This window comes from Perissodus microlepis, chromosome 5 (genome assembly GCF_051167445.1).
Source record: "Perissodus microlepis isolate ML-2025 ecotype Zambia chromosome 5, ASM5116744v1, whole genome shotgun sequence".
Taxonomy (NCBI): domain Eukaryota; kingdom Metazoa; phylum Chordata; class Actinopteri; order Cichliformes; family Cichlidae; genus Perissodus; species Perissodus microlepis.
Window position 1 is genome coordinate 24,029,683 of NC_140465.1, and position 24,118 is coordinate 24,053,800.

At 41.3% G+C, this 24,118-nt stretch overlaps 1 protein-coding gene across 2 annotated transcripts in view; it reads left to right on the forward strand.

Moving 5' to 3' along the window:
- The window catches only part of flnba (filamin B a), a 63,174-nt gene that overhangs the window by 11,897 nt on the left and 27,159 nt on the right, over positions 1-24,118 (forward strand). For both annotated transcript variants that reach the window (XM_084928946.1, XM_084928947.1), the window contains exons 2-12: positions 15,855-15,964; positions 16,073-16,208; positions 16,640-16,737; positions 19,038-19,185; positions 19,987-20,105; positions 20,388-20,462; positions 21,123-21,285; positions 21,398-21,598; positions 21,708-21,845; positions 22,479-22,605; positions 23,696-23,832. In XM_084928946.1, the coding sequence (XP_084785072.1) occupies positions 15,855-15,964; positions 16,073-16,208; positions 16,640-16,737; positions 19,038-19,185; positions 19,987-20,105; positions 20,388-20,462; positions 21,123-21,285; positions 21,398-21,598; positions 21,708-21,845; positions 22,479-22,605; positions 23,696-23,832 (1,452 nt within the window). The remainder of the gene's footprint in view (positions 1-15,854; positions 15,965-16,072; positions 16,209-16,639; positions 16,738-19,037; positions 19,186-19,986; positions 20,106-20,387; positions 20,463-21,122; positions 21,286-21,397; positions 21,599-21,707; positions 21,846-22,478; positions 22,606-23,695; positions 23,833-24,118) is intronic.

Genomic DNA, 24,118 nt, shown 5'->3' on the forward strand with positions numbered 1-24,118 from the left:
TGTGTGTTAGTTTGCCACTCTAAACTTTTTATCAGAGCTCAAAACACAGATAAGAGAAACTGCTGTCAGTCGAAGAGTCACTGAAGCACAAACTCTGAAACTGTTTATCTGCTCTTGTGTTGCTCCGTGCTTATTCATGCTCGTCATGTTACTTGCGGTTTTTATAATCTTCGGCTGGCCTGGACCTGATCTTAATCCTGATGCCAGCAAAACTGGCGAGTACATTAATGGGAGAAACGCAGCTGTGTGAAAAGATCATCTCGACAAACTCAGCTGTACATCTAAAGGACAAAGGTCACTCTTTCGTGGATGCCAGAATTCACACTTTGGACTGAGGAGACGGTTGGTTTGAAAGACGAGCGAAACGGACCCCAACTCGCACCTTGTGTCAGGTGACCTCAATAGTTTACGTGATAGGGTGGGATATCTACTCGTTTAACCCGAAACCTCTGGTGGTAATGACGCCCACCTTTTTCCACACTGTCTGATGTGATAACGCAGGTGATCAATAATGGGTCAATGACCTTCTCTGTAGGGTTCATACCTTAGGGTAAATACATGGGACTCTCCACCTTTTTTGGTTTTAGAACTTAAGTGACTGGACTTAAGTATTTTCTTTTTAAGCTCGTAAGATCACCATGACCTGAATAACTGAGAATCAGCCACACCTTATGCTTAATGCAAAGGGTGGACATGACCACTGTGGTGTCGGCATTGGAGTTTTGGCTGCTGTAAAATTTTTATTTATTTTTAAAGTCAGAAGTGACCATACCTGTACAAGAGGGTCAAGTTACCAACTAGCAACTACTACTGAAACTACTGACAGGTTCACTAAGATGGCATGTACTGATGCCACTGGCCGATATTTCTGCTGCTTATCAGCTTTGCCATCTAAATGTTGAAAGATGGCATGATGAGGCACTGAGACTTTATAGAAAGGCTCTAACAGAGATTTCTTAGTTTTCCTGGAATAATGGGGAAAACATGACTGCAAAAAACCAAACCAAAACGGTGCAGCAGCATTGGTACCCAACCATCCTGACTCTGATTAGTTCACAGTAATTCAAACTGTAATATCCTCATTTATGTTCGGTTTCAGCCACAGACTCTCTCTCTCTGATTTTTGGCTCACTGACAGACTTAAGGTTAATTATTCAGTGGCTCCAGAACGAAGCGCAACACTTTCATAGAAACCAGAAATGGCTGAAACTGAATTGGTGACATTGTTGTTGAGTCTCATCACTGTGAAGAACAGTCGGTATCGAGACAAAGACGGAGGTGTGGGGGCTGAACGCACACACAGAGGAGTGATTGATAACACTGGCAGAAAGGCCTCAAGGTCGGGCCAGTGAGACGCATTCTTCCTACTTGTCATGGCAACCTCAGTAAACAGAGCTGCTGATTGGCCGAAGTAACCTGAGGGTGGCGGACGAGTGTGGGTGTTTAATAAACAGGAAGTGTCACGTAACTTGGAGCATTAGGAGCATGCCTCATGATGTGTTCAGGTACCATGAGAAAGGTCAGAGATTGTTCTGTGAGGAAATGCAGGTGACGTTGCAGCACAAAGGAATCACAACCTTACAGAACATATTTAGTCACTTTTTTTTGTAGCATCCAATTAAAGAAGTATAAACAATTTATCTGAATAAATGTGCGCCTCTTCTTGTCATTTCTGATCATTTAATGAACAACTGTATGTGATACTTGTATAAATCAGAAAACTGGTGTAAAATTATTACAGTATTTGATGGGAGCAGAAGACTTTCTTCAGGGTGTTCAGGAAAGAACTCTTGTGAGATGTGATGGTAGAAGTTCTGTGTCAGAAACCAGGTAATGCTTTTCACTTTGTCTTTGGCTGATCCTCTCCTGCAGTACATCTTTGGTGTATACATCCACTCATTACATTTAAAATAAATAAATAAAAAAAGTTACAAATGATCAATTAAAACCCAACTTTTCAGTTATTAGACTATATCAGCCTAATGACCAAAGGTCTGTGCTGGTTTTAAGTTTCCACATCAGTCGTGTAAGCTGCTGATTGGATGAGGATTGCTTTCAAACATCTTCTTAGGTGACCTCACAGAAACTTGGTTTGGGCTGACTAACCAGCGTCACAGTCTCCAGAACCAAGTTTCTAAAATTAAATGCTCTTTTTAAGAGAATCAGTTTCACACTCGCACTAAATTTAACAGCAGTGGATTTTTAGTTGAGCACAGCACTTAAAACATAATAATTAAGTGCAGAGTTCATGATTTGTTTTCATTTCCTTTGGAAACTGGAGCTTTTAGGATTCTCGGAGGGTTCCTGTGTCTGAGTCATTGGACGGAGGAGTGTTTAAGTTGGCTGTGTTTGCACTCACTGAAACCTCATCGCTCCACTCTTACCAAAACCTGTTTGCTCCTTCATCTGTTTCACTTCCTTGGTTTCCATCCTCCAGGAGGAGGAAAAGCCATCATGGCGGTGTCATATTTTCATGGCTCCGGCCTTCGCTCCTCTTCGCTGCATATGTTGCTACTGTGGCTTGACTGAACTGTGTCAGCATGTAGAGGAGCAGAAACACGGGCCGTCCAGATGAGGTTGTTTTCAAGTCCGCAGTCTCATCCTCAGCTCCCTGTTTACAGCCTCTGTAGAGATGTGCGTGTCATCACTGAGAATAACTGCAACCAGATCAGTAATTGCAACCAGATCACAGCATGTGTCACATACAATAAGTCCAAAACTAGAAGCATAACTAGATAAATCTGGATAACATCTGCAGTGTTTTATTCTTTGGTTCTTCAACCTTGAAGGATGGCATTAGAGAAATTAAGGAAGCATGACCCAAGGTGTTGGAACAAAAAGCACTTTTTTTTTCCCTCTCTTTTTGTAGGGAAAGAAACTGCTTTCATGTTTTCGCTGTCAGAGCAAGCTCGCGCTAACACACTATAAAAACCACCAGTGCGAAAAACACCAGCACATTCCCCAAGTTCTCCTTGTCATTCAGTGGGTTTAATTATACATTTCTTCCTCAGAGAGCCTGTGAACTGAGGTTATTGTGGAGACCGGGTAACTCTGGACCATGTAAACTCTTTGCAGTGTTATTGGTCTAGTCTAAAATTGTGAGGTTATGGTGTAAGTGGCAAACTGGAAGAAGTAACTTTCTGTGAAACGCTCAAAGTTTCTCAGAGTTAGAGCTTTATTTTTTCTATTCCTGACTTAACTGGAGGAGCTCTGCATGATTTTGCTCAAATCCTTGTGTTGGGAAAGTGGCACAACTGTCATGATTTTATTGCATCACAGCATTTGTCTGATACTAAAATTACTGGGAAAAGTCGTTCGGCTTTAGGCCAGCTGAAACTGTTGATCCAAAGGGGTGCAGCTTCAACTCCACCTTACGCATCTCCTCGCTGAGAAGCAATAATGTCTAAGTATAGACTGTCGGTTTACTCACTGGTGTAATCTTGGTTTGTCTGAAGAGGTAAAGGTAGTTTTTGTTAATTCACAATGATTTAAACCTTCTAGACTTATCTAAAGCTGTTAAAGAAATTTGAAGAAGTTAAAAACTGCTCTTTATATCAGAGTGAGTCAACCAGGCGAGTCATAAGAACATTTCTATGAGGATTTCCCCCCCAGTACGTAGTTCTCTGCCCCCCCCTTTTTTTTTTTCTTTTTTTTTTAATTTTAAAACTGCTCAATGTCATCTATTCATTTATTAGTATTGTTTTATTTATTTTTGTTACTATTGGCATGGGTTCACCAGAGTCCTGGGAGTTTGTACAGCTGCCTGTATGAAGCAATCATGTTATTAAAATTACTCATTCTTTGGGATACTGACCCAAGAAAAGGCAAAGCCTCTTGTTAAAATGTTGGTAGGGCTAAACAAAAATAACGAAAGTAAAATATCAGCAGCACACACCCTGAAAACAAAACTGCGATAGTAAAATACTGTCCTGGTGGTGAAAATTTGAGTTAAAAATGTCGTATTAACTCAAAGTATCTAAAGGTCTGACTGGATGTTTCTTGGTCAACTGCACTATAGGAGTTGCACTTAAGGCTCTTGTCTAAAAATGTCAGTGTTCTCACAGGATGCTTTTCTTTTTCCCCCGTCTTTGCACTAAGTAGGTTAAAGAACAAGTGTAATAATGCAACACACATAAAGTGCTGACATTTCTAAAATCCAGTGTGGCCTCACAACAACACACCAAGCTAAAATGTGCTGTCCGTGTGCCAAATGTCTCATTCAGATGTGACTGAAATCTCCTCAAACTGAGGATTTGAGAGAGGGGGGGAAGAAGAAAAAAAAAAAAAACTGGCCCCAGGGCGAGTTTCAGCAATCTGCGTCTGAGAACATGTGAAGCAGCGCGCTCTGATTAGACGATCCCCCGGTGCGGTTGTAGCATTTGATGTCGACCTTGAAGATGTTTAATGTATACACATAAATAAAGGGTTTGTGGTGTTTATCATTTCGTTCCCTCCCACGCTAATGCGTGTGAGACCCAGGCCTCAGTGTGGCTGCAGAAAAGGTAACACGAGAGCGGCCGGGATATCGACTTACACGCATGCTCGCCCCTTCTCTGCACACAGAAATGTACCTTTGTTTGTTTCGGCTGTAAATGCAGCAAAATCTTGAAAGTTTTTGCACTGAGAGGCTTTAAAGAAGCACATGTCAGCTGAAATCCACCAAACACAAACATTTAAATGTTTTACTACAGTTTCACCTGTTTTTGATTGGAGTTGTCACAGTTGAGACTTGTTACTTATTTATGCTCCTCTAATCGGGTTCTTTTAATTTTATTTAGTACTGAAGGAAATTTGTCAGCATGGAACAGAATGACAAACACAATCGCTCTAAAATCAGACTTTTTAAGGATATTTGCTTTTTATTTCCCCCTAATAAGGCTATTGTGGCTCTATGGGTGGTAAGTTCACACACTTCCTCACCTGTCGAGTCCGATTCCAACAAAGACTGGTGCCTTTGTGAGGAAAATAAAATGAAGCCATTGTGGGAAGTACTATTAAGCTGCAGTTCCTCTACTGGCCTCTTGATCTGGCTGCTTTCAGGAGTCTTCCAATGGTGACATAAAAGGTGGACGGAGCTTCTGATGATCTGAACGATGGCTGGGTACCCAGACAGAAAACGAACTCCAGGTTTTTGTGACTCCTGTGAGCCTCTGGGGCTGATCACCAACACTTTGTTCACTTAAAGAAAGATTTATAACAATACCCCAAACTCCCTTTAGCTCTGGTTAAAACCTCTTTAAGAAGGTGCCCAATGTGTTTCTCTGACTGAAACCTCTTGCATGTGCATGTGGAAATCTTTTGGTTTGTTTTGAATAGACATGATTTGAAAAAGGGATTTCAGTTTACAGGAAACTGTGCAGATTGTTTTTCATTTTGTGGTATTGTAGTGATGCTGTTACAGTAGATTAAGTGGCGCTATGTAGGAAAAACAAAAACATGGCACAGTATCTTGAACCCAATAAAGGTTTGATCGTCGTGTCCAACTATCCTATCAGCTGACTGTTTGGGTGTTTTCAGATATCTAACAATGAAACTTGTGAACAGGAACAATGGAGACTGATTTAAATTATGTTGCGGTATCATCAGAGAGGTGAAAAATGGCCCACACTCACACAGACGCTGGACTGTCTCACAGCTGATCATGCATTTATGAAGGGGAGCTATTGTCATGTTGTCTGTGTCATTGTGAATTGGTGCTGAGCTGTTTTTGATGCAGGAAGTGTGATCTTTTGTCTGGGTGTAGTGGCAGCAGACATGACGCAGAGTTTAGCGCCACTGTGTGCCAAATATTTAGTTAATGATGACTATCAGAATGACAGGAAGATGATACACTGCTGGGTCTGAAAACACAGACGCACATGCAGGCAGACGGAGTTCAGTGCGTGTTTTAGATTTGAGTTTAGGTTTAATTTGAGAGGTGTGGGGGTTGTGATGATTTACTGAGGATTGTTCACTGATAATCACTGCGGTGAACCTCCTGCAGCCTGGCTCAGCTGCAAATATCCCAAATGCTGCTCCTCTTACTCACTCCATGTCTTCATCTTTTAATCTTTTGCCCCTTTTCTTCTTCTTCCTCCTCCTCCTGTTTTTCTATATATATATTAAAAAAAAAAAAAAAAAAAGATCCAGTCACTAAACAAGTCTGGTTTTAGTTATTTTCCTATCTGAGTTTTAAAGGATTTGGCTGTTTTTAGGCTGCCTTAACTTCAGAAACTGTGAATAAGTTGATCATTTCTGTCGAGTAATGTTGGGCTGGGCTGAATTTTTTTTTAAAATACATATTATTTAATACATATGAGGTAATGACAGGTTTGTCCAGTGCACATCCAGTGGACTTTGTGTTGGTGTACTCGGTAGTTAAACTGACTCATTTCTGTTACTGACTTTATTTTAATTGATGTTCATCACCAGTTCTGTCACACTGTCTTTCTGTGATGAAGCTGTAATCCATCGAGGTAGAAAATGAAGCGCAGCTGCACAAAAGTGCGTTCTTATATTTAGACTTGTTACATAGTCCGAACCTCCCCCTCCAAAACCATCACCTGAGGGTTTTGTCAAACGCTTCAAGGAGCTTTTGAACCTGCAGCTGCTTTTGTCTTTGTGTGCGAGCTTGTGGCTGCATGTCCACTTTAACACTTTTCCAGTTTTCTCCCCTCTTCCCTTTTTTTTTTTTTTTTTTTTTTCTCTTCTCGATCAACCTCTTCTTCCTCACCACATGGCAGGTCTGGTTGTGATGACATCATTGCCTGGGAACCAGCAGGGTGAGGTCATGCAGGGCTAAACGCTGCAGTGTGTTTGTCAGTGTGTGTCTTGTTTATGCATGCAGACGTCATGCCAGATGTTTGTGTGCTAATGACAGGGCAGCTCTGCGCTGGTTAGTGAGCTCTCTTGTGGCTCCTCTGACCTTCAGATTTCTTCTGCTCTTTGTCCATATCATACTTGTTGTTTGCTCTGTTGCACATCATGCTTGCGGTGTCCCACAAAGCTCAGTTTTAGGCCTGTTATTGTTTGTGGCGCACAAGCTTTTGCATTTCTCCTGCTTGGTAAACTGCCTGCTGACGCTGGACGCTATCCAGTTTTCATCATTTGGTTCATTCACTCTGAATCCCTGTGAACAACTCTCTAGAACATGGGAGCAAACTTAGTCTTTGATCTGTCTGTGCAGCTGTTTGTGCCCAACCAAAACCAGATTAAAGACGGGGAGAGAGACAGAATGACACCGACTCTGTATCCTGCTCACCGCTCATTACCCAAATCAAAGACATTAAAAGCCTCTTGCTTTCTTCTCTCTGCCTGTAATCTGGATTTTGTTGCTGGGATCACCCCCTCTGAGCTGCTGGTGCATGATTCATGTGACTCCTATTAGGCGCCACTCTTATTACACCAATGCATCATGCGGTGATGTCATCAATGGGTGGCCCAGTTTGGGAGCGCCGACCTGATGTTTAGCAGTGGAAGTTGAAAACTGATTTCTAGTCATTTTAAAGCTCACTAAACCCCCACTGGAGACCTAAAAACTAATTATTATAAACATCTGCTAAAGGTTTTACTCATCTCTGCTACTTTGTAGATATGTCTGAGGAGAAAAAGGCTTTTTTTTTTTTTAATGATTTTTTTTTTTATTTGAGAAAGTGGTTCCAACTATTTTTATTTTATTCTACAAACAACACTTGATTACAATAAAACAATCAAAAATCTTATATTTTAAACGTTCATCTGTGTCGTCATTGATGTGGCTCCAGGATCGTGACTGCAGCTGACCACCACGATGTGGTGATTGGAGTTTGTTTGGGTTTAACTTTAGCCCCTAAAACGACTTTGTTTAGCAAAACATTTGTTTCCATTAAAATGAAAACTTTAAGACTATTTTATGTACATTTGCACACATTTTTGTACTTGCTCAGGAATTATTATTGCAACACTAATTTCAACTACATCCACCCCCAAACCAAACCCTGTGAATGAACGTGAACGTGTCGTCAGTTTCTCAGCGCAGAGGAATGTCATGCATCTTTGTGTCTTTGTTTGCGTGTGTCATGTTTCCCGGCAGTGTGTTGTGTGAATGATGTGTTAATAATCGATCTGACAGCAGCAGAGGCTTCCTGCTGAGTGTGTGTTTATAGTTATTTTAAACTGAACCTCAGATGTATTGTGTGTGTGTGTGTGTGTGTGTGTGTGTGTGTGTGTGTGGCTTTTTGTTCCTCTACCACAATCCATTGGTCCTCAGCAGGGTGGAGGGTGATTTACAGGCTGGGTAGATGGATGGGTGGGGGGTGGGCGATGGAGTTGATGATCTCACCACTCAGGAATCTGTGCAGCAGAGGTCAAACCACACACACACAGTAGCTCCACATCCTGTTTACCACTGCAGGTATCCTTTGTCCAGTTCCACCCAAACTTTACTTTTGCCACCAAATTTCAAATTTATTTTTCCACCTAAATTTACTTTTTTTTTTCTTTTTTTTTTTTTCTTTCTGCTGATGTTGCAACCTGCCATAAAAATGGTTCATTTTAAAATCTGTGTTAAAACATATTAGATCTCTTCACTTTTAACATGGGTCCTTGCAGTGTCTGGTTGGCAAAGCTCATGTTGGAGCTGCTAACGTCTTAGTTGTACTTGTTTTATTTACTGCAAACAAGTCTGTGCACTCGACGGGTTAAAGGGTACCTCGACTAAAGAGGCATGCAGCTAGTTGATTTCATGACTAAATGCTGCTACCCTAATTGGTAGATTACGGACATCAGTGGCTTAAACTGATTTTAAGGCTGTGCAGTGAACTGTAAATTGTATTCAAATCAAAATCTCTTGCAGCTTAATTTCTTTGTTTGTTTGTTTGTTTGTTTGTTTGTTTGTTTGTTTGTTTTTTAAATATTTCTTAACTTTTGCCCCTTGTAATAACCTCAGTCACTCCCTGACAGGCTGGGGCAGGTTTAATTCAACTAATGCTGAGAGATATTTGGAGACTTTTGGCTCTTTGGAAATACTGATTTCAACAAGTCTATTGAGGAACACCAAACACTATATTAACAAATGTATGATTGAGTATTTGGATAATAAAGTACTCTTAACAATTTCTTCTTGGGTGTTGGTAGACATTTGCCACAATAGCACCCCTCTGTCTTACTGAAGCACAAAGTAAAACCCAACGTAATATTTAACAGCAGTCAAAGGCATGTGGCCTCTAACCACAGCAAGAAATGTGGAAATGATAAAATTGGTTAACAAGTTTTGTCGTATTGTTTACTGTGGTGAATCTCAAAGCACAAGTTTGAAATGGTTTGAAGCTGGAGTTTATAATTCTGAGGCCAGTGTGTTGGTGAAAAGGAAATTGAACACATCCACTGGTCTTCTGGCTATTTCTCTTGATTTTCTGCCGTTATCTCACCGCATGACATCGTTAAAATCGTTGCTGCTTCCGTGCTTCTTCGTGCATGTTGGCACCAACTGAAGAGATTTTAGACTTCCGCCAAAGGAAGAATCAGGACTGTTGTGAAAATGTGGGCTAATAGCGTTTAATTGACTCAAACTGAAAATTTAGCTTGTCTTGAATGATCAAAAACATCAGGAAACTGCTCAGACATCCTGTAGGTCACCCTGTAAGAGCCCCAGGTTTAAAAGATTTGGTTTAAATTATATTTACAGGAATTGGCCGTTTCAGTGTTCAGTCCTTGCGGTGTTGGACATCCAGGTGAATGTTTTAGGCGGGGTGTGGTTGGCTGCATGTTGGCTGAGATCAGTGTGATGATCTGCTTCAGGCATAGACTGTTCTCTACTGTTGAGCGGTAAATTATAGGGTAGGAAGCTGAACATGTGTGTCTGCAAGTCATCGTGCAAAGGAACAGCTGTTGTAAGCGGTGCAGTAGCCGTGCCTCTGAGGACGAGATGCTTACAAAGAAAGTGAACTGCAGTGACCTCTGCTTATAACAAATTTTATTTATTTTAACAACCTCAGCGCATTTAAGTTACACAAAGCTGGATGAGCCTGGTATCACAATGTAGGTATAAGGTGACTTTTCATATGAAAGGACTTGTTTTGAGCGGTCAGCTGTCCGACGTGGTGATATGACCCTTAACTTTACCTACTATGTTCTCGTATTGTAGTGATTTTCTTAAGTGAATTATCAGAAAACAGATGCTCTGCTTCCTTTGTAGGCCTACAACTGATGGTTTTATTGAAACTATCATGTCTCCTACCTCTTTGAAGCTGTGTGAATATCTCCTAAACTGAAGTCATTAAAAGAAGTTGGCTCAAAATGCTGGGGGTGGAGGTTTAATGTTTAGTTTAAGTACAACATGTAAGAACACTAAGATGTACAAGCTATCCACATTTTAATATGATCTGTTAGACGGTTCAACTTTTTGATCGGACTGTTGATTGGTTGCCATGGTGCAACGGTCTTTGTTTGACATGGTGTGTCTGATTTTTGTCTAATCGTAGGACGTTTCCTCATTTTTCAGCCACTTCTCAGATGTCTGTTGTCTCAGATTTCCAGGACTGCAGCAGTCGTACTTGTTCGTAGTGGAGATGCTCTGTGCTTGTGATCTTTGACATTCCTTAATTCACCACAGCAGATGGGCAAAGGGGAAACTCTATTAAAAGGCTTAGTGAAAATTGAATCAGTACCCCAGACAAGCTGATCGGTTACACTGGAAGAAGTGTTGGGACCGTTCTTTGCCTCCACACAGAGCAGTAAAATACTGTTGAATCTTTTACTGAGTCTAATGGGAGAAAAGTGAAATCTCTGGATTTGAACTGTATCGGCGTTTAGGTTTTCCACTCCATCAGTGAACACAGTGCCCAGTTCTTCCTGTCTATCGAATGACTTTAATCCTGGACTGTCCATTATTGAAGTTGGGACACAGCTTCTCTTCAGTAAATGAATTGATGTTGCTGAGGCTATCCAAAGCAGCATGATGGAGTTTCTACTCGTATTGAGAGACATGAGTCTTGTTTCACTAGAAGTCAGACATTTTATTATGCGAAATGTGAGGATGAAAGCTTAAATACCTGCTGTAATCCCAGAAGGGAGACAACTTGGTCATGAGTATAGAGTCATTTAAATAGATCAGAACTTGTGTGGTGACAAAAAATGTAACCAAATTGACTTGGTAGTAATGGTTTTGTTTTGTTTTTTCTCCATACCTGCATTTAATTACCTGTTATCTTGTACCCGGCACTAAGCTTTATAGGTAGAGGTGGGATAGCTTTGGTCATCACATATTACTTTGTTAGGAAACCTGAATCAGTTATGGAGAGATCTCAGGGTTTGATTGTGGCTCTTATGTGTAAACGTTTTGTTTACTTCTCCATCCTGTCTGTAACTTGGGTGTGAGATGAGGATTTTCTGGAGTTCTAGGTCAGCAAGTAGGTTGATTAGTTTAGCTTAAGCTCTCAGGGCTCATTATGCAACTTTCTGTAAGAGTCCAGGTTTGACTCACAGATAAGAAAGGCATTTAGTTCCGTTCAGTTCACCTTTATGCTATCTCACACTCTTTCTCTTGCTCTCTCGCTTTCTATTTCTCTTCATGAAAAGGAAAAAAATTCCACGTTTCTTTGTCTGTCCTTATGCAAACTCAAACTATCCCAGTACTTGCTTCTCCAGTCCTGTCCTTGTTGTGTTGATATTGTTTTGTCTCCATAGCAGCTGGTCAAATCAGCAGGTATGGGCAGGAAGAGCATCTTGCCGAGAGGCAAAAACACTGTGTATGTGATGCAGATCCGGGCTGTATTAAATGTGAGCCACTTTGTGAATGGAGCTGTGGATGGATGAATCTCAGAATAAAAGAGGTGGCGACTGCAGTGGTCTCTTATTGCTGGGGGCGCAGGAGTTGAGGCGGACCTCTCGTGTCAACCTTTAATGGGTACGGCATGTTAGCTGTGAACACTCACCTGATCTACACATGGTGTAAGGGACGGGTACAAGAAGGGAGATGGGTTCAATTTACTACTTAAAATATTGTTTAAGGGGTTTAAAAAAAAAAAAAAGTATCTTAAAACTGTAGATAATCACAGAATTGGATTTGACTGAAGAGAAAATATTTCCCATCACTTAATGCAGTCATGCAGTTTCAGTCTTGATTGTAGATAATGTGACACCAAAGTCGGGACCTGTGTATGGGAGAGAAGGCAGTCGTTCTAGAAGAGTCTCAAATATCAGCAGCTGGCTTGAAAAAAACAAAAACAGTTTATGCGGTCCGTTTATATTGAAGAACTATCTAAATGAACTTGCTGGTCACTGGGGCATAAACCGCATGCACAGAATTACCGGTCACATCTGTTTAAAAAACCAAGTCTTAAGTTTGACTTTGGTCCAAAATAAATAATGCTGCTGTAGATTTAAATTTGGGTTTCTTTTGAGTGCAGCTTTTGTTTTCTGTCTTGGCCAGTTTCAAGCCTAAAAATGTCGGCTCTTTTAATTTTCTTTTTTTTTTTTTTTTTTTTTAAAACGGCAGATTCTGTATGTAGGGTGTGACGAGGACGAGGTTTGCATCGGGACTTTATGTAGTTCAAACATTTGTTGTCCAGTAGGGTAAAGTAGTGTTGAGCAAAACAGAGGATTGGGTTTGGAGTGTGATTGGTACAGATATAATAAAAAGGCCAAATGGGCTCTGATATACAGGTTTGTAGGTTGGGTCATGCAGAACTGTTTTGATCCTGCTATAATCTCTTTATCCATTGTATGAAAACCACTGCAAAATGACTCATATTTCTTGGTTTGTGGGCTGGATGGAGTCAAATCATTGCCACAGTTAACAACTTGAGTCATTTCTTGAAATGAAGAACTGGTGTTAGAAAATTTGACTTTACCTGCCCAGGTGTGCGTTTCAGTTGGCAAGCTGCTGCTGCTGGAGTATTTATGGCTTTGTTCTTTGGACCAAACCCAGAACGTTACATCAGGGTTTTTAATGAGTTTCTCTTGCTGTTTTGAAATATTAGCTGAAGACTTGTAGCTGGCTGCTGGAGTAATGTCTGCTTCTCAGCGCTACCTTGGAGTCTGTCACGAGGGAGGGAAAGGAGGGCTCAGACTTTAACCGGCAGGGAACAATGCAGCAGATTATTAGAGCGGTTAAAGCCGTCTGTAACCTGCTCTCTGTGGCACTCACACGAGCTGAACTCTGGAGATGCCACAAACGGTCCTCGGGTTTGTCTCTGCTCCTTCCGTCATCGTTTTAACTGGCTGCTTTTTAAACCCCCCAAGCCTTCCAGTCTCTTTCTGCTACTCTCGACCTTTATATGAACAATGGGGGTACCATGGTGATAGCCTCGTTACCCACAAAACTGTGTCGACAACGGCACACACACGGTGTTTAGTTCCCAGCCTGATGTTGTGAAGTGTTAGAGCAGAGGTTCAGCCAACCTACATCCTAAAAATGAGCGTGGAGTTTAATACTACAGCTAGTCCTCCAGTTTGAAATGAGGTATGAAGATTATTACGAACTGTTTATTCGGTATGGTCCAAAATAAGTAGTGAGCCCATAAATTGAGCAGGAAAATGACTACAGAGGTGTAGAAGCTGGTTTTCAGTGCTCTTCTTTAGGAAAAGAAGTGTTTTTGGAACTACAGCTATTGCTATCTGTTGGCCTTGAGATGGATTCAAGGTTCCTCATTGGCTTTTCTTTGAACTGGTTCTGACAAAAGCTAAGCTGTTCCACTTCACCAGACTCATTGACAAAAGTGGTAGTTTTTACCTCACAGTACACAAACTCGAAACCAAGACTCTCAACGCTCAGTCTCGAGGTAAAAACAGTTTTTGTCTGGTAGCTTTCTCTGTCTCGTTTGCACAAATCAAACTCTATCATCTGTTGTCTCACAATTTTAATGTGAAGTTTAATGTTTATGTTCAGACTTTGAGTTATGTTCAGTGGATCGTTGCATTACACATGGTCACGATTCCATATAAACACAGGAAACATGCACAATTTTAAAAAGTCCCTCTGATCCAGACAGTTTGATTTCTAGTCTTTGCTCTGAATCTGATCATAAAGTAGGGATGTCATTATATGGTCGTGTACACACCTCTGTACAAACCTAATTGTCAGAGACAGCCAATCAGACAAAAGCTGCCTTAAATGGCAACTTTCATGAGTTGAGGGGCTGTGCAAAAGCTCGCTGTGGGAGAGAAAAAAGGGATTGTCTTGATCTGTGAATCATACATTTCTCATGCATTGATGTAACACTTTTAGTTACTCACAAATTCTTAATGCAGAAAGTGTCACAGCTGGTGTGATTAAACTGTTAGTAAGCTGGGTGGATATGTGAGTTGGGGGTAAAGTTCACTGGCAAAGTGTTTGCAGTTCGTAGTGACACACATACTTAAAGGTGTGGCATTACAGTCTGGGTGGGAAAGAAGGGAAGAAAGGGAGAAACCAGAGATAAGAAGCTGTATGTTAATAATTCATGCAGGTGGGGAGAGTGAGATGGACAGAGGAAAAGCAAATGTAGTTTGAACAATGAGAAACAGGAAAAGAGGGCTAAAGGACACAAGGGAGATAATAATTTTTAAAAAAATGTAGAAAGCAGGATGTCGCTACGCACACAGTCAAATGTTGTCATTGGGCGAGGCGGCAGCTCTGCAAAGCTCCACCTAAACCTGAGCTGTCGCAACATGTTGGGACCACAGCTGTCCTGCTGGCGGTGGAGCGGAGCTGAAGCTTCTCGGGGTGGATCACAGGATTTCCCACACTCTGTGGTGGCGTGTTTAGCAGATATAAGCTGTGTTGCGACTGTGTCAACAGCTCGCATTAAAACAGCAACACAGTCCATTTATAAGGCGTGGATAAAATGAAACGAGTCGTTTCGCAGAGGTAGACTGCGGCCTCGTGCAGCTCTGCTTCAAAAGAGCCTGATATCAGAAGATGTTTTAATGGGATTATAAGCAGTTACTCATTAAAACAAGTTTTTCTGATTATATCTGCTAGTGGCTTTGTATGAGTCAAAATGATCTTTATCAATACCGGTTCATCTTCAGTCTGAAACAAAATGTTTTGGGTTTTTTTTTTTTTTTTCTTTCTCCTCTCCATCTAAGCCAACGTCACCTCTCAAACAGAAGAGTTGAACAGCAGCTGGATTAGATGAGCATATTAGGAATGGGGGCTCTCAGTGACATCACACAGATCCAGTACTCAAAGATAAATTCTGAAACGGTTTCTAGAGCAGTCTAAGCCTGAGCTTTACCCTAATATGGCTTTCTTTGAGAGGCTGGAAAGTATGATGGGCAAAAGGTTTGACCTCAAACTATAAAACACTCTTTAAAGATGTTTAGTCCAATACTTTTTAAAATATTAATTACATTTGCTTTAACTGTAAATGTATACACCATTATAAACATGTCTTCTCCAACATGTTCCTTTTACTTAAATATAACCTTCATTTAAATATCACACGCTTGCTTTAACAACTTGCTGCTGTTATGAGAGACTCTGAATAAAATGATTTTTGTCTGCTGTGGTCTGAACTCTGTGTGCAGCAGCTGAAGATGAACTCATGTTGCTGTGTGTGGTACCAGCTGGTACAGTAAGGTCTGGTTGATGTGAAATGTTACCCAGCAGCGCTCTGTTCAGACTGTGGGGTAAAAAGGTTTACAGCCACAAAGTCAGGAGCAGGTTTGTCGCTGGTTTGCATTTCAGATCTGCAGCTAAGCTCAGTGTTGCACAGTTCTGTGAAATAAATTCTGCAGCATGCCGCGTGAAATATCCAGTCCTGTGTGGCAGCAGAGGAAAGTGGGACACGTTGTAAATATGAATGTTGGTGGTTGGAGGTTAACGACAGTAGGATCTGGATCTGGTGACATCCTAAAGGAGGGGGGCAAATAACTGATCTGAATCTGACCTGAGGTCTGCCTGTTTCTTTCAGACTCTAAAGCCATTGTAGATGGGAACCTGAAACTGATCCTGGGTCTGGTCTGGACTCTGATCCTACACTACTCCATCTCCATGCCAGTCTGGGAAGGCGAGGATGAAGAGGTAACGTCCAGCACGTGGTTTGGTTTTTAAAAATCACTTGTTTTTGTGGCTGTAAATGGAAAGTTCTTCTTCAGGAGCTTGCTAACTGCAATGTGCTTTTGTATTCAGGCAGAGTCAAAGACACCCAAGCAGCGTCTGCTGGGCTGGATCCAACACAAAGTCCCCGATCTGCCAATCACCAACTTCAGCCAGGACTGGAGGGACGGCAAAGTACTGGGAGCACTGGTGGACAGCTGTGCACCAGGTACGCCTTGTTTTTCCAGGCTGTGCAGGAAGTTTACCGTAACAAACTTCATTAGCAAAAATTAAATACACTGTATCGTCAGATGGCATTTTTGGGTGAAGCTGGAACTATTTGGCCCGATGACAACATGCAGTAAGCCTGTAAGAGCGGCTTTCTCACAGCATGGGTGTTTCCCCTTTGGAGTTTAACCACACTGGTATTTTTAATTACCCTGTGTGTGAAATCGAAGTGAAACCCAGGTTCCATGTTTGTATGAATGAGATTCCTAAAAACGCCAAACTGAAAACATCAGAATTATAAACACTGTCTTTTAGATCACTTTTTAAACAAAGAATAATGTTGAGTTTTATCTTATTGTGTACAACATGTAAGTGTTGCTAATACAAGCCCAACTCTATGTAAACTAATTGTTTTATTTCTGTTGTTTGCAGGCCTGTGTCCAGACTGGGAGACCTGGGATCCAGTCAAACCAGTGGAGAATGCCACCGAAGCCATGCAGCTGGCTGATGACTGGCTGGGCATCCCGCAGGTTGGTTTCCCTCCATTGTTTGCCTTCACTGCTCTGACCTTTAAATTAACCTTTAAAGCATTTTCAGTGACATTAAAAATTCAGGTGACGTCATTTAGTGCTAGAATTGATGTCTCCACCTCAGACACTCACTGTTACTTTTTTTTTTTTTTTTTTTTTTTTTCTCTAGCTTTAGTTGGCTTTTCAAGTCAAACACTTTGCTTGCTTTAGCAACCAAGTGTGAGGAATGCAAGAGAGGCTTTTAGTGTAAACAAGCAGATCACAATGGATGCAGTTCTTACAACGCCATGCATTTTGTGTCACGCAGCCCACTTAAGGCAGAATCTGCTGTTCTGTGAGCTGCTGCCAGAGGTCCAGAGGTCAAGAACATGATCAGATTATTATTTTCCTGATTTTTGCTGCAACACAGGAAGCTTTTTCTTTTTTCAACACAAGCTTGGCTGAGGTTGAGGCAATGCAAGCCTAGAGTTTAACAGCTGTAACATTTCTGTAATGAAGAAACTTCACAGGAAGTGATTAGGAAAGTGTCTTCATCTTTTTGGAAGTGAGTACTTGGTGTTTTAGATGTTTGTTTGAGGATAACAAAATACTTTTCTCTCTGCAGCCTCATTTTTAATCTTAAGGAAAGAAAATGGTTGATGCTTGATGTGTGTTTCCTGTTTCACCTCCAGTCAGCTGACACTCAAACAGAAGTCTTCTTTAGAGAGTAAACGAAAACACAAAGAAGCACGGCGTCAGTTCATTCACATCCACATTTCCACCTGAAGTCATCACTAATGCTTCTGTGTCTGAAGCGACTGAGCCAGAATATCAGACCAAAGTAGTCTGTTTGCATTTCGATAGATGAAGTAGTCGCATATTTAATGTGAGCAAACCCCATTAGACCAGCGTTTCAAATTATGATGTAAGGGGTGTAAAAGTAACCCCTGTGAACCAAAAGTTCAGGCTTCATACTTTAAACATTGGGACATTTTCCCCATAAACAGTCCGAGTTGATATTTTCCATGAACTTGACTCCTCACTAAAACTGCTGAGTTTTCCTTAATCTGTTTTAAAGCTACTAGAATAGCTTTGAATCATTCTGTCCAAAATAATCTTTACGTGTCCTATGTTGCTCTTCTTCTGATTGGCTGCAGGTGTCTGCCTCTTCCTCATGACATCTTACAGATCCAAGAGTAGAAAAAAAAACAGCATGAAACTTGAGGTTTTGACAGAGGTTACTTCTACACACTGGCATCATTACTTGAAACATTGCCCATGTTTAATTTATGCATCCACCATTGGTTGTGTGTGTGTTTATTCAGCATACACTGTGTGTACACCCTGTTTACACACACGATCCAAACAATGAGCTCCATTTTCCAGGTTAGTGACTCTTGGTTCCAATGAAAGGAAATATTAATGCTTCATTATATTTTTAACAGCATGCATCAAACCTTGGTGCAGTATAGCCCCCCCCCCCCTTTTCCTGTTTCCACATGACAATGCCCTCATGAACAAGGCCTGGCGCAGGAGGAAATGGCTTTCCCAGTTTGGTGTGAATGAACTTGACTCATCTGTAGAGATGCCTGAAATGAAGCCAGCTCAATAAATTTGGGTTAAAAAAAAGTGACATCTCCTCATGCAGCGCCAGCATTGGATCTCATTACTGCTCTGGTGCATAAATGGTTTGTAATTGGAAGGAAATGTGAAACCAACAACAGATTATCACCTTGTCAAAATCCCGTTCGACTATCACATGTTCGTCTTTTAGCTTTTTTCCCTTGTATCTAGTTTGACTGCCTTTGTGGTTGTTGCGCAGTTTCAGATTCTGACTGATTACTTGGTAAAAGATCGTATCCTGAAGCTACCATATCATGTAGAGATGACTGCAGATTAACGTGGAAATGGCAATCTGTCAGTTATGTGTATCAGTTTATCTTGCGATAGGAAATATCAAAAAATGTAATTCATTTTGTTTATTTCAGTTAAATTGCCATAATTATGAAGATGGTGCAGAGTTTCTCAGCTTTTAATGCCGGTCTTGTGTCTGAGCAGGAAAAAACCAAACGAATCCTGTTAGTCATCATCAGATAACCACATGTGAATGACATCCTCAAGAACTAAACAGAACAGAAGATGTTAATGTGAGGTGTGTGGTGGTAGAAATAAACACACACTCTCAGAGACTCTGCTTTCCTGTTTACTAAACCAGAGTGCTCAGGGAAAGCTGCCTTCACACTGAGAGCCAAGTTCTGACTTCTAGGGACAGTCGGGTTTATTTATTTTGGATCAGCTGTAAACGGTTTGTGCGATTGCAGGTGATCGCTCCAGAGGAAATCATCGACCCCAGTGCGGACGAACAGTCGGTGATGACCTACCTGTCCCAGTTCCCCAAAGCCAAACTGAAGCCCGGAGCTCCACTCAAACCCAAACTCAACCCCAAGAAGGCCCGCGCATACGGACCGGGTACGCGCACAAACTTGCAACACAAAATAAAGATTTTAACACTTCTGAAAACACTCGAGTTCATCTGGTTACCGATTCAGTAATTTGTTTTTCTCACTGTGTTTGAGCACTTGACACGCTGCGTGGAAACAAGCAGCTATAATCTAAACAATGTGCTGCACTCACATCTGATCCACACAAACACAAGGTGGTGAGGTCAACATTTGTTCTTTAACTTGGACTGTAAGTGAGGAGGAAATACCAGGAAATTAATAACAAGGCAACACAGACACCAACACACCCACAGCAACTACAGACTGATGGCTTGTGCAAGAAAAACAAAAGGACAAAAGATTAAAATATTTATGAAATAATAAAATGAATAATTATGTCAGGAGCAGTCTGTGTGTGCTGCAGCAGCTGCTCCCTCACAGGATTCTTGTCTAGAATTTGAAAATTGCAGTATTTGAATGCTTTCAGCTGAGCTTTTAATCTGTGGTCAGAGATGAACTAGCGAGAGAGCATGTTAATAAGGACAATTTGAAAGGGAAAAGTAAGGAGACCCGTTTGTGACAAAATGTGAAATTCAATTAAAACACAATACGTCCAGATTAGTAAATGGACACCCACTCATTATGGAATCTGATGCTGGACTCTGTAAATCAAACGGTGCACATAGAAGAACCCTTAATCACTCATGTCACTGTAAATCCATCCTATGTGTGTTTGTGGTTCAAATATGTGTGCAGAAGGTTTTGATTGGGATTAAATGTGCCGCTTGTTGATCTCTAAAGTTCCTGAATTGACCGTCGTCCTCTGCAGGTATCGAGCCCACAGGGAACAGAGTGCTGCGACCTGCTGTCTTCACAGTGGACACATTCAGCGCGGGTCAGGGGCAGGTCACGGTCTACCTGGATCATCCAGACGGCACAAGAGAGGAGGTAAAATCCACCTCCGCATTATAGAGTAGCATCTAATGACAGGCATAAACATATTTTGCTTTATGGATATGCATTTTTGTTCTTGGACTGTGCTGGGCAACCCAGAGAGCCAAAGTTTAGGGAAAAAAAATAGTGAAATTGTGTTTATAGCTGTTTAACTTCACAAACGCTAAACTCATGGACCTGTGTGTATACTTTATGCTTTTACTTCCTTTTAATAATTGGTCCCCCTTTTAACTACCTCAAACTTGCATGACATCCACTTGCATTTGTGTCGATCAGCTGAATGCGGAGCTTAACGAGGGCAAGAAGACGTACAGTGTCACCTACATTCCTCAGGTCATGGGAGCCCACCAGGTAGGCTTTGTTTTGACTGTGAACACGTTATTATAATTGAATCAGGACAGAAGAAACCCACTTTCTGTGTATCGTGGGGCAAGTATTTATTTAAAAAAAACAAAAAACCTAAAGGTTATTGTTCCTCTCAGCAGATGTTTAATTAGGAATTATAACTTGTGTAATACGCTAATTTGCTTATGTTTCAACAACAGAAAAATGACCAGCAGATAAAAGCAGTGTATTAGTCAGACCTTTGGAATTAGAAAACACTGTCACCTACCTAGAAAGTGTTCATTTTCACCACGTTAAGTTTTTCTATTCTACGACTCAGACTGAGTGAAGTCCAGAAAAACATGGACTTTTTTTTACTGTAGTGAAGATTTGTGGTTCGATGTATTTCTTATTAAGAAATTAACCTTTAAAGAAAATTTATACATATTTATACAGTTGTATTCAATTTCATTGGAAAATGCAGTACCAGTAAAAATAGTTTTTTAATTTGGATTTATTGGAAAAATTAATTAATGCCAGTTTTTTTTTCTCATTGCTGTGTAACGAAGAGTTTTAAAATTACACCAGAGTTGTTTTTATATTTTTATTGATTATTATTATTTTAATTGATTTTTTTTTTTTTTTTTTTAAGCAGAATCTAGATAATTTACGTTTAAATTGTTCTAGGTCACTGTGTTGTTTGCGGGCCAAGAGATTCCCAAAAGTCCCTTCGAGGTGAATGTGGATAAAGCGCTTGGAGATGCTTCCAAAGTCACAGTGAAAGGCCCGGGAGTCGAACCTGTGGGCAACATCGCCAACAAACCAACTTACTTTGACATCTACACTGCAGGTAAGAGCAGTCGGACACAAGAAGAAAAATCACTCTTTAAAATGTTTCTACATACAGACGTGGTGTTTTTATGGAGAATCAACATTGATATTAAAAAAAATCGTCACTGTAGGTGCCGGTACAGGAGACGTGACAGCCATGATCAAAGATCCTCAGGGCCGGCAGAACACTGTGGAGGTGATGATGGAGGATAAAGGTGACAGCGTGTACCGCTGCACTTACCGACCCACGCAGGGTGGACCGCACACAATCACAGTCACCTTCGGAGGCGTTGGAATCCCAAAGAGCCCCTTCAGTGTGGACGTGGGCCCCGGTGAGTACCTTTTTTTTTTTTTCCCTCCCCCATTTATCTATTGCACAGCTTAAATCCTTTAAATCAAGAGTCTTCACCTGTTTACTTGTGCTGTCTCATTCACTGGCAGCCTGCATGCCGGGAGCGTGCAGGGCGACAGGTCGAGGTCTCCAGCCGTCAGGTTTGAGGGTCAAACAGGTCGGTGATATCAAGGTGGACACCAGGAACGCTGGCAGTGGAGAACTGAAAGTGACAGTCAAAGGACCGAGTGAGTACGGTTAATATCTTAGAAGCTTTTAAGAGAAGTGAAATAAGCTCAGACCTAATAACAAAGAACCACCTTCAGAATCGCATTGGCCTAGTTTCATACAGACACTGCAGTTTTTGTCCATCTTCTGTTTAGTGACTTCCCACCATGAAGCGCCCTGGTGTGGTCAGGACTTTCGTGCTTTCTCTGTTGGAGGATGAACTCTGAGTGCTGGTAGTCTGGTCTTAATCACACATAAGAACCAGATGAGATGACGTGTTGTAATTTACTGTCAAGTCAAGATTAGAATGATAGAAAACAGTATAGGAAATGTTTGAATCAGGCCTCAGTTTGTGGAGTACTGCAGTCCTCATTACGCCACATAGATCTGACTACTTTCTTTTCTTTCTTTTTTTTTTTTTTGTCTGTGACTTTAGAGACAAATAACTTCAGGCTTCATGTTGTATTCACCGGCTCAGTTTACATTGTATGTTTCTGGATGTTTGTGTTCCAAAATGTCACATTGCCATTTCAACTGTGATGTAAAAGCTTGTTACTCACTCGGTTTTATTTATATAGCCTCATATTACAGCACACAAGTTTGTCCCGTTCCACGATATGCAGACATATCACATTATCTGTGTGTGGTTTCAGAGGGCGTCGAGGAGCCAGTGAAGCAGTTCTCCAGTCAGGATGGGGTGTTCTCCTACGAGTATCACCCCAGCAGTCCTGGGAAATACATCGTCTCCATCACCTGGGGAGGTCAGCACATCCCGAAGAGGTGAGCTTGTATGCTGCGTGTTTCACGGCATTACCTCAGCACATTACCTGGGGCCTCAGGAGACCTCATGTTCAAGACCTCGTTTTCTTTTTGTCACCTCTCTGTGAAGCAGATTGCTTTCCTTTCTTTTTCTCCCCTCTTTCCTTGTGTGAATATTAGTAATGGTGTAGGGTTTCTGAGAAGCAAAGAACATATATCAGAAGATGTACATGAATCTGAGGGATAAAACTGAACTCTGTGTGTGGTTCAGTCTTAAAATCTAGACCTCTTCACAGGTCACAACAGGTCAGAAATTTCCCTCAGCCTTCACATCTTTGGGGCAGGGGAGTTGAGAACCCCTTTAACAGGTTTCTGTTTTGTTTCATCCGGCACTCACCATTAGCTCGCTAAACTAAGCTCAGAGGAAGAAACTCCTTTATATAAGGAATATAAACTATAGCTGATCTTGAATCTCACCAGTGTCTGTAAGTCCAGATGTGGAGAAGATGGATGAGCCGAGAGGCAAAACTCCCAGGCATAGGTAGTCCGGTGACCTCAGCCTTCACGTAATGCCTCTGTACTGCAGTGCTTTTATTCATTATTTCAGTTTAAAACTCCCAAATTTTGGAATTTTCTACTGAAGTGATGTCTGCCTGCCCTTTAATTTAAGATTGATGCTCAAAAGTATATAGATGTACATTGGGTTTTTTTGGGGGTTTTTTTTGTAGTGACATCTTTGGCCCAGTAAGTAGTCATGGTTTGTGCCATTGGTGGGCATAAGTTTCAAAAGGCTAAGAGACAAAACTGGAAAAGTGGAACATTTAAAGGGGAAAAACTGTAAATCCGCACAGGCAGTTTTATTTGGAGAGCAACAGACATGAACTGCAGACTCTGTGCACACACACTGTAACTGCAGTGTTGGGTTTCAGTCCTGTGGGGCACTGTGCTTGGCTTGTTTGTTGACAGTCTTTTGGGTGATTTCAAACTGTGTAGCGGTATTTAGACGCATGCACACACACATACCATGCTGTTTTTATGCATATGTTGTGACATTACCAAAACAGCAGCACACCGTGTGATCTGATTTCTTTTTTTTTTTTTCCCTCTCCAGTCCATTTGAAGTAACAGTTGGTCAGGAGGCGGGGCCTCAGCAGATCAGGGCCTGGGGTCCAGGTTTGGAAGGAGGCATTGTGGGTAAACCTGCCACCTTTGTAGTGGAGTCCATTGGCACCGATGTGGGAGTGTTGGGTGAGTGATCACACCTGGTTCAGGTTCACCTGTATTTATCAAGCTGCTGCTGAACCAGCAGAAGACATCAAATCTTTTCATCAATCATAATTTCCTTCACTACATCCATAAACCTTCTCCCGAAGGGGGATTGGGCTTTAAAAACAAGTGAAGGGGTTAAAAATCATACGCTACATATAAAAGATGGATGTTGCCACTTCAGTACTGGTTGCAATTTTGAGCCTGAAATGTTACCACTGAATGTATCCAACCTGCAGTTCTTTACACCCTCACTAACTTAATCTAA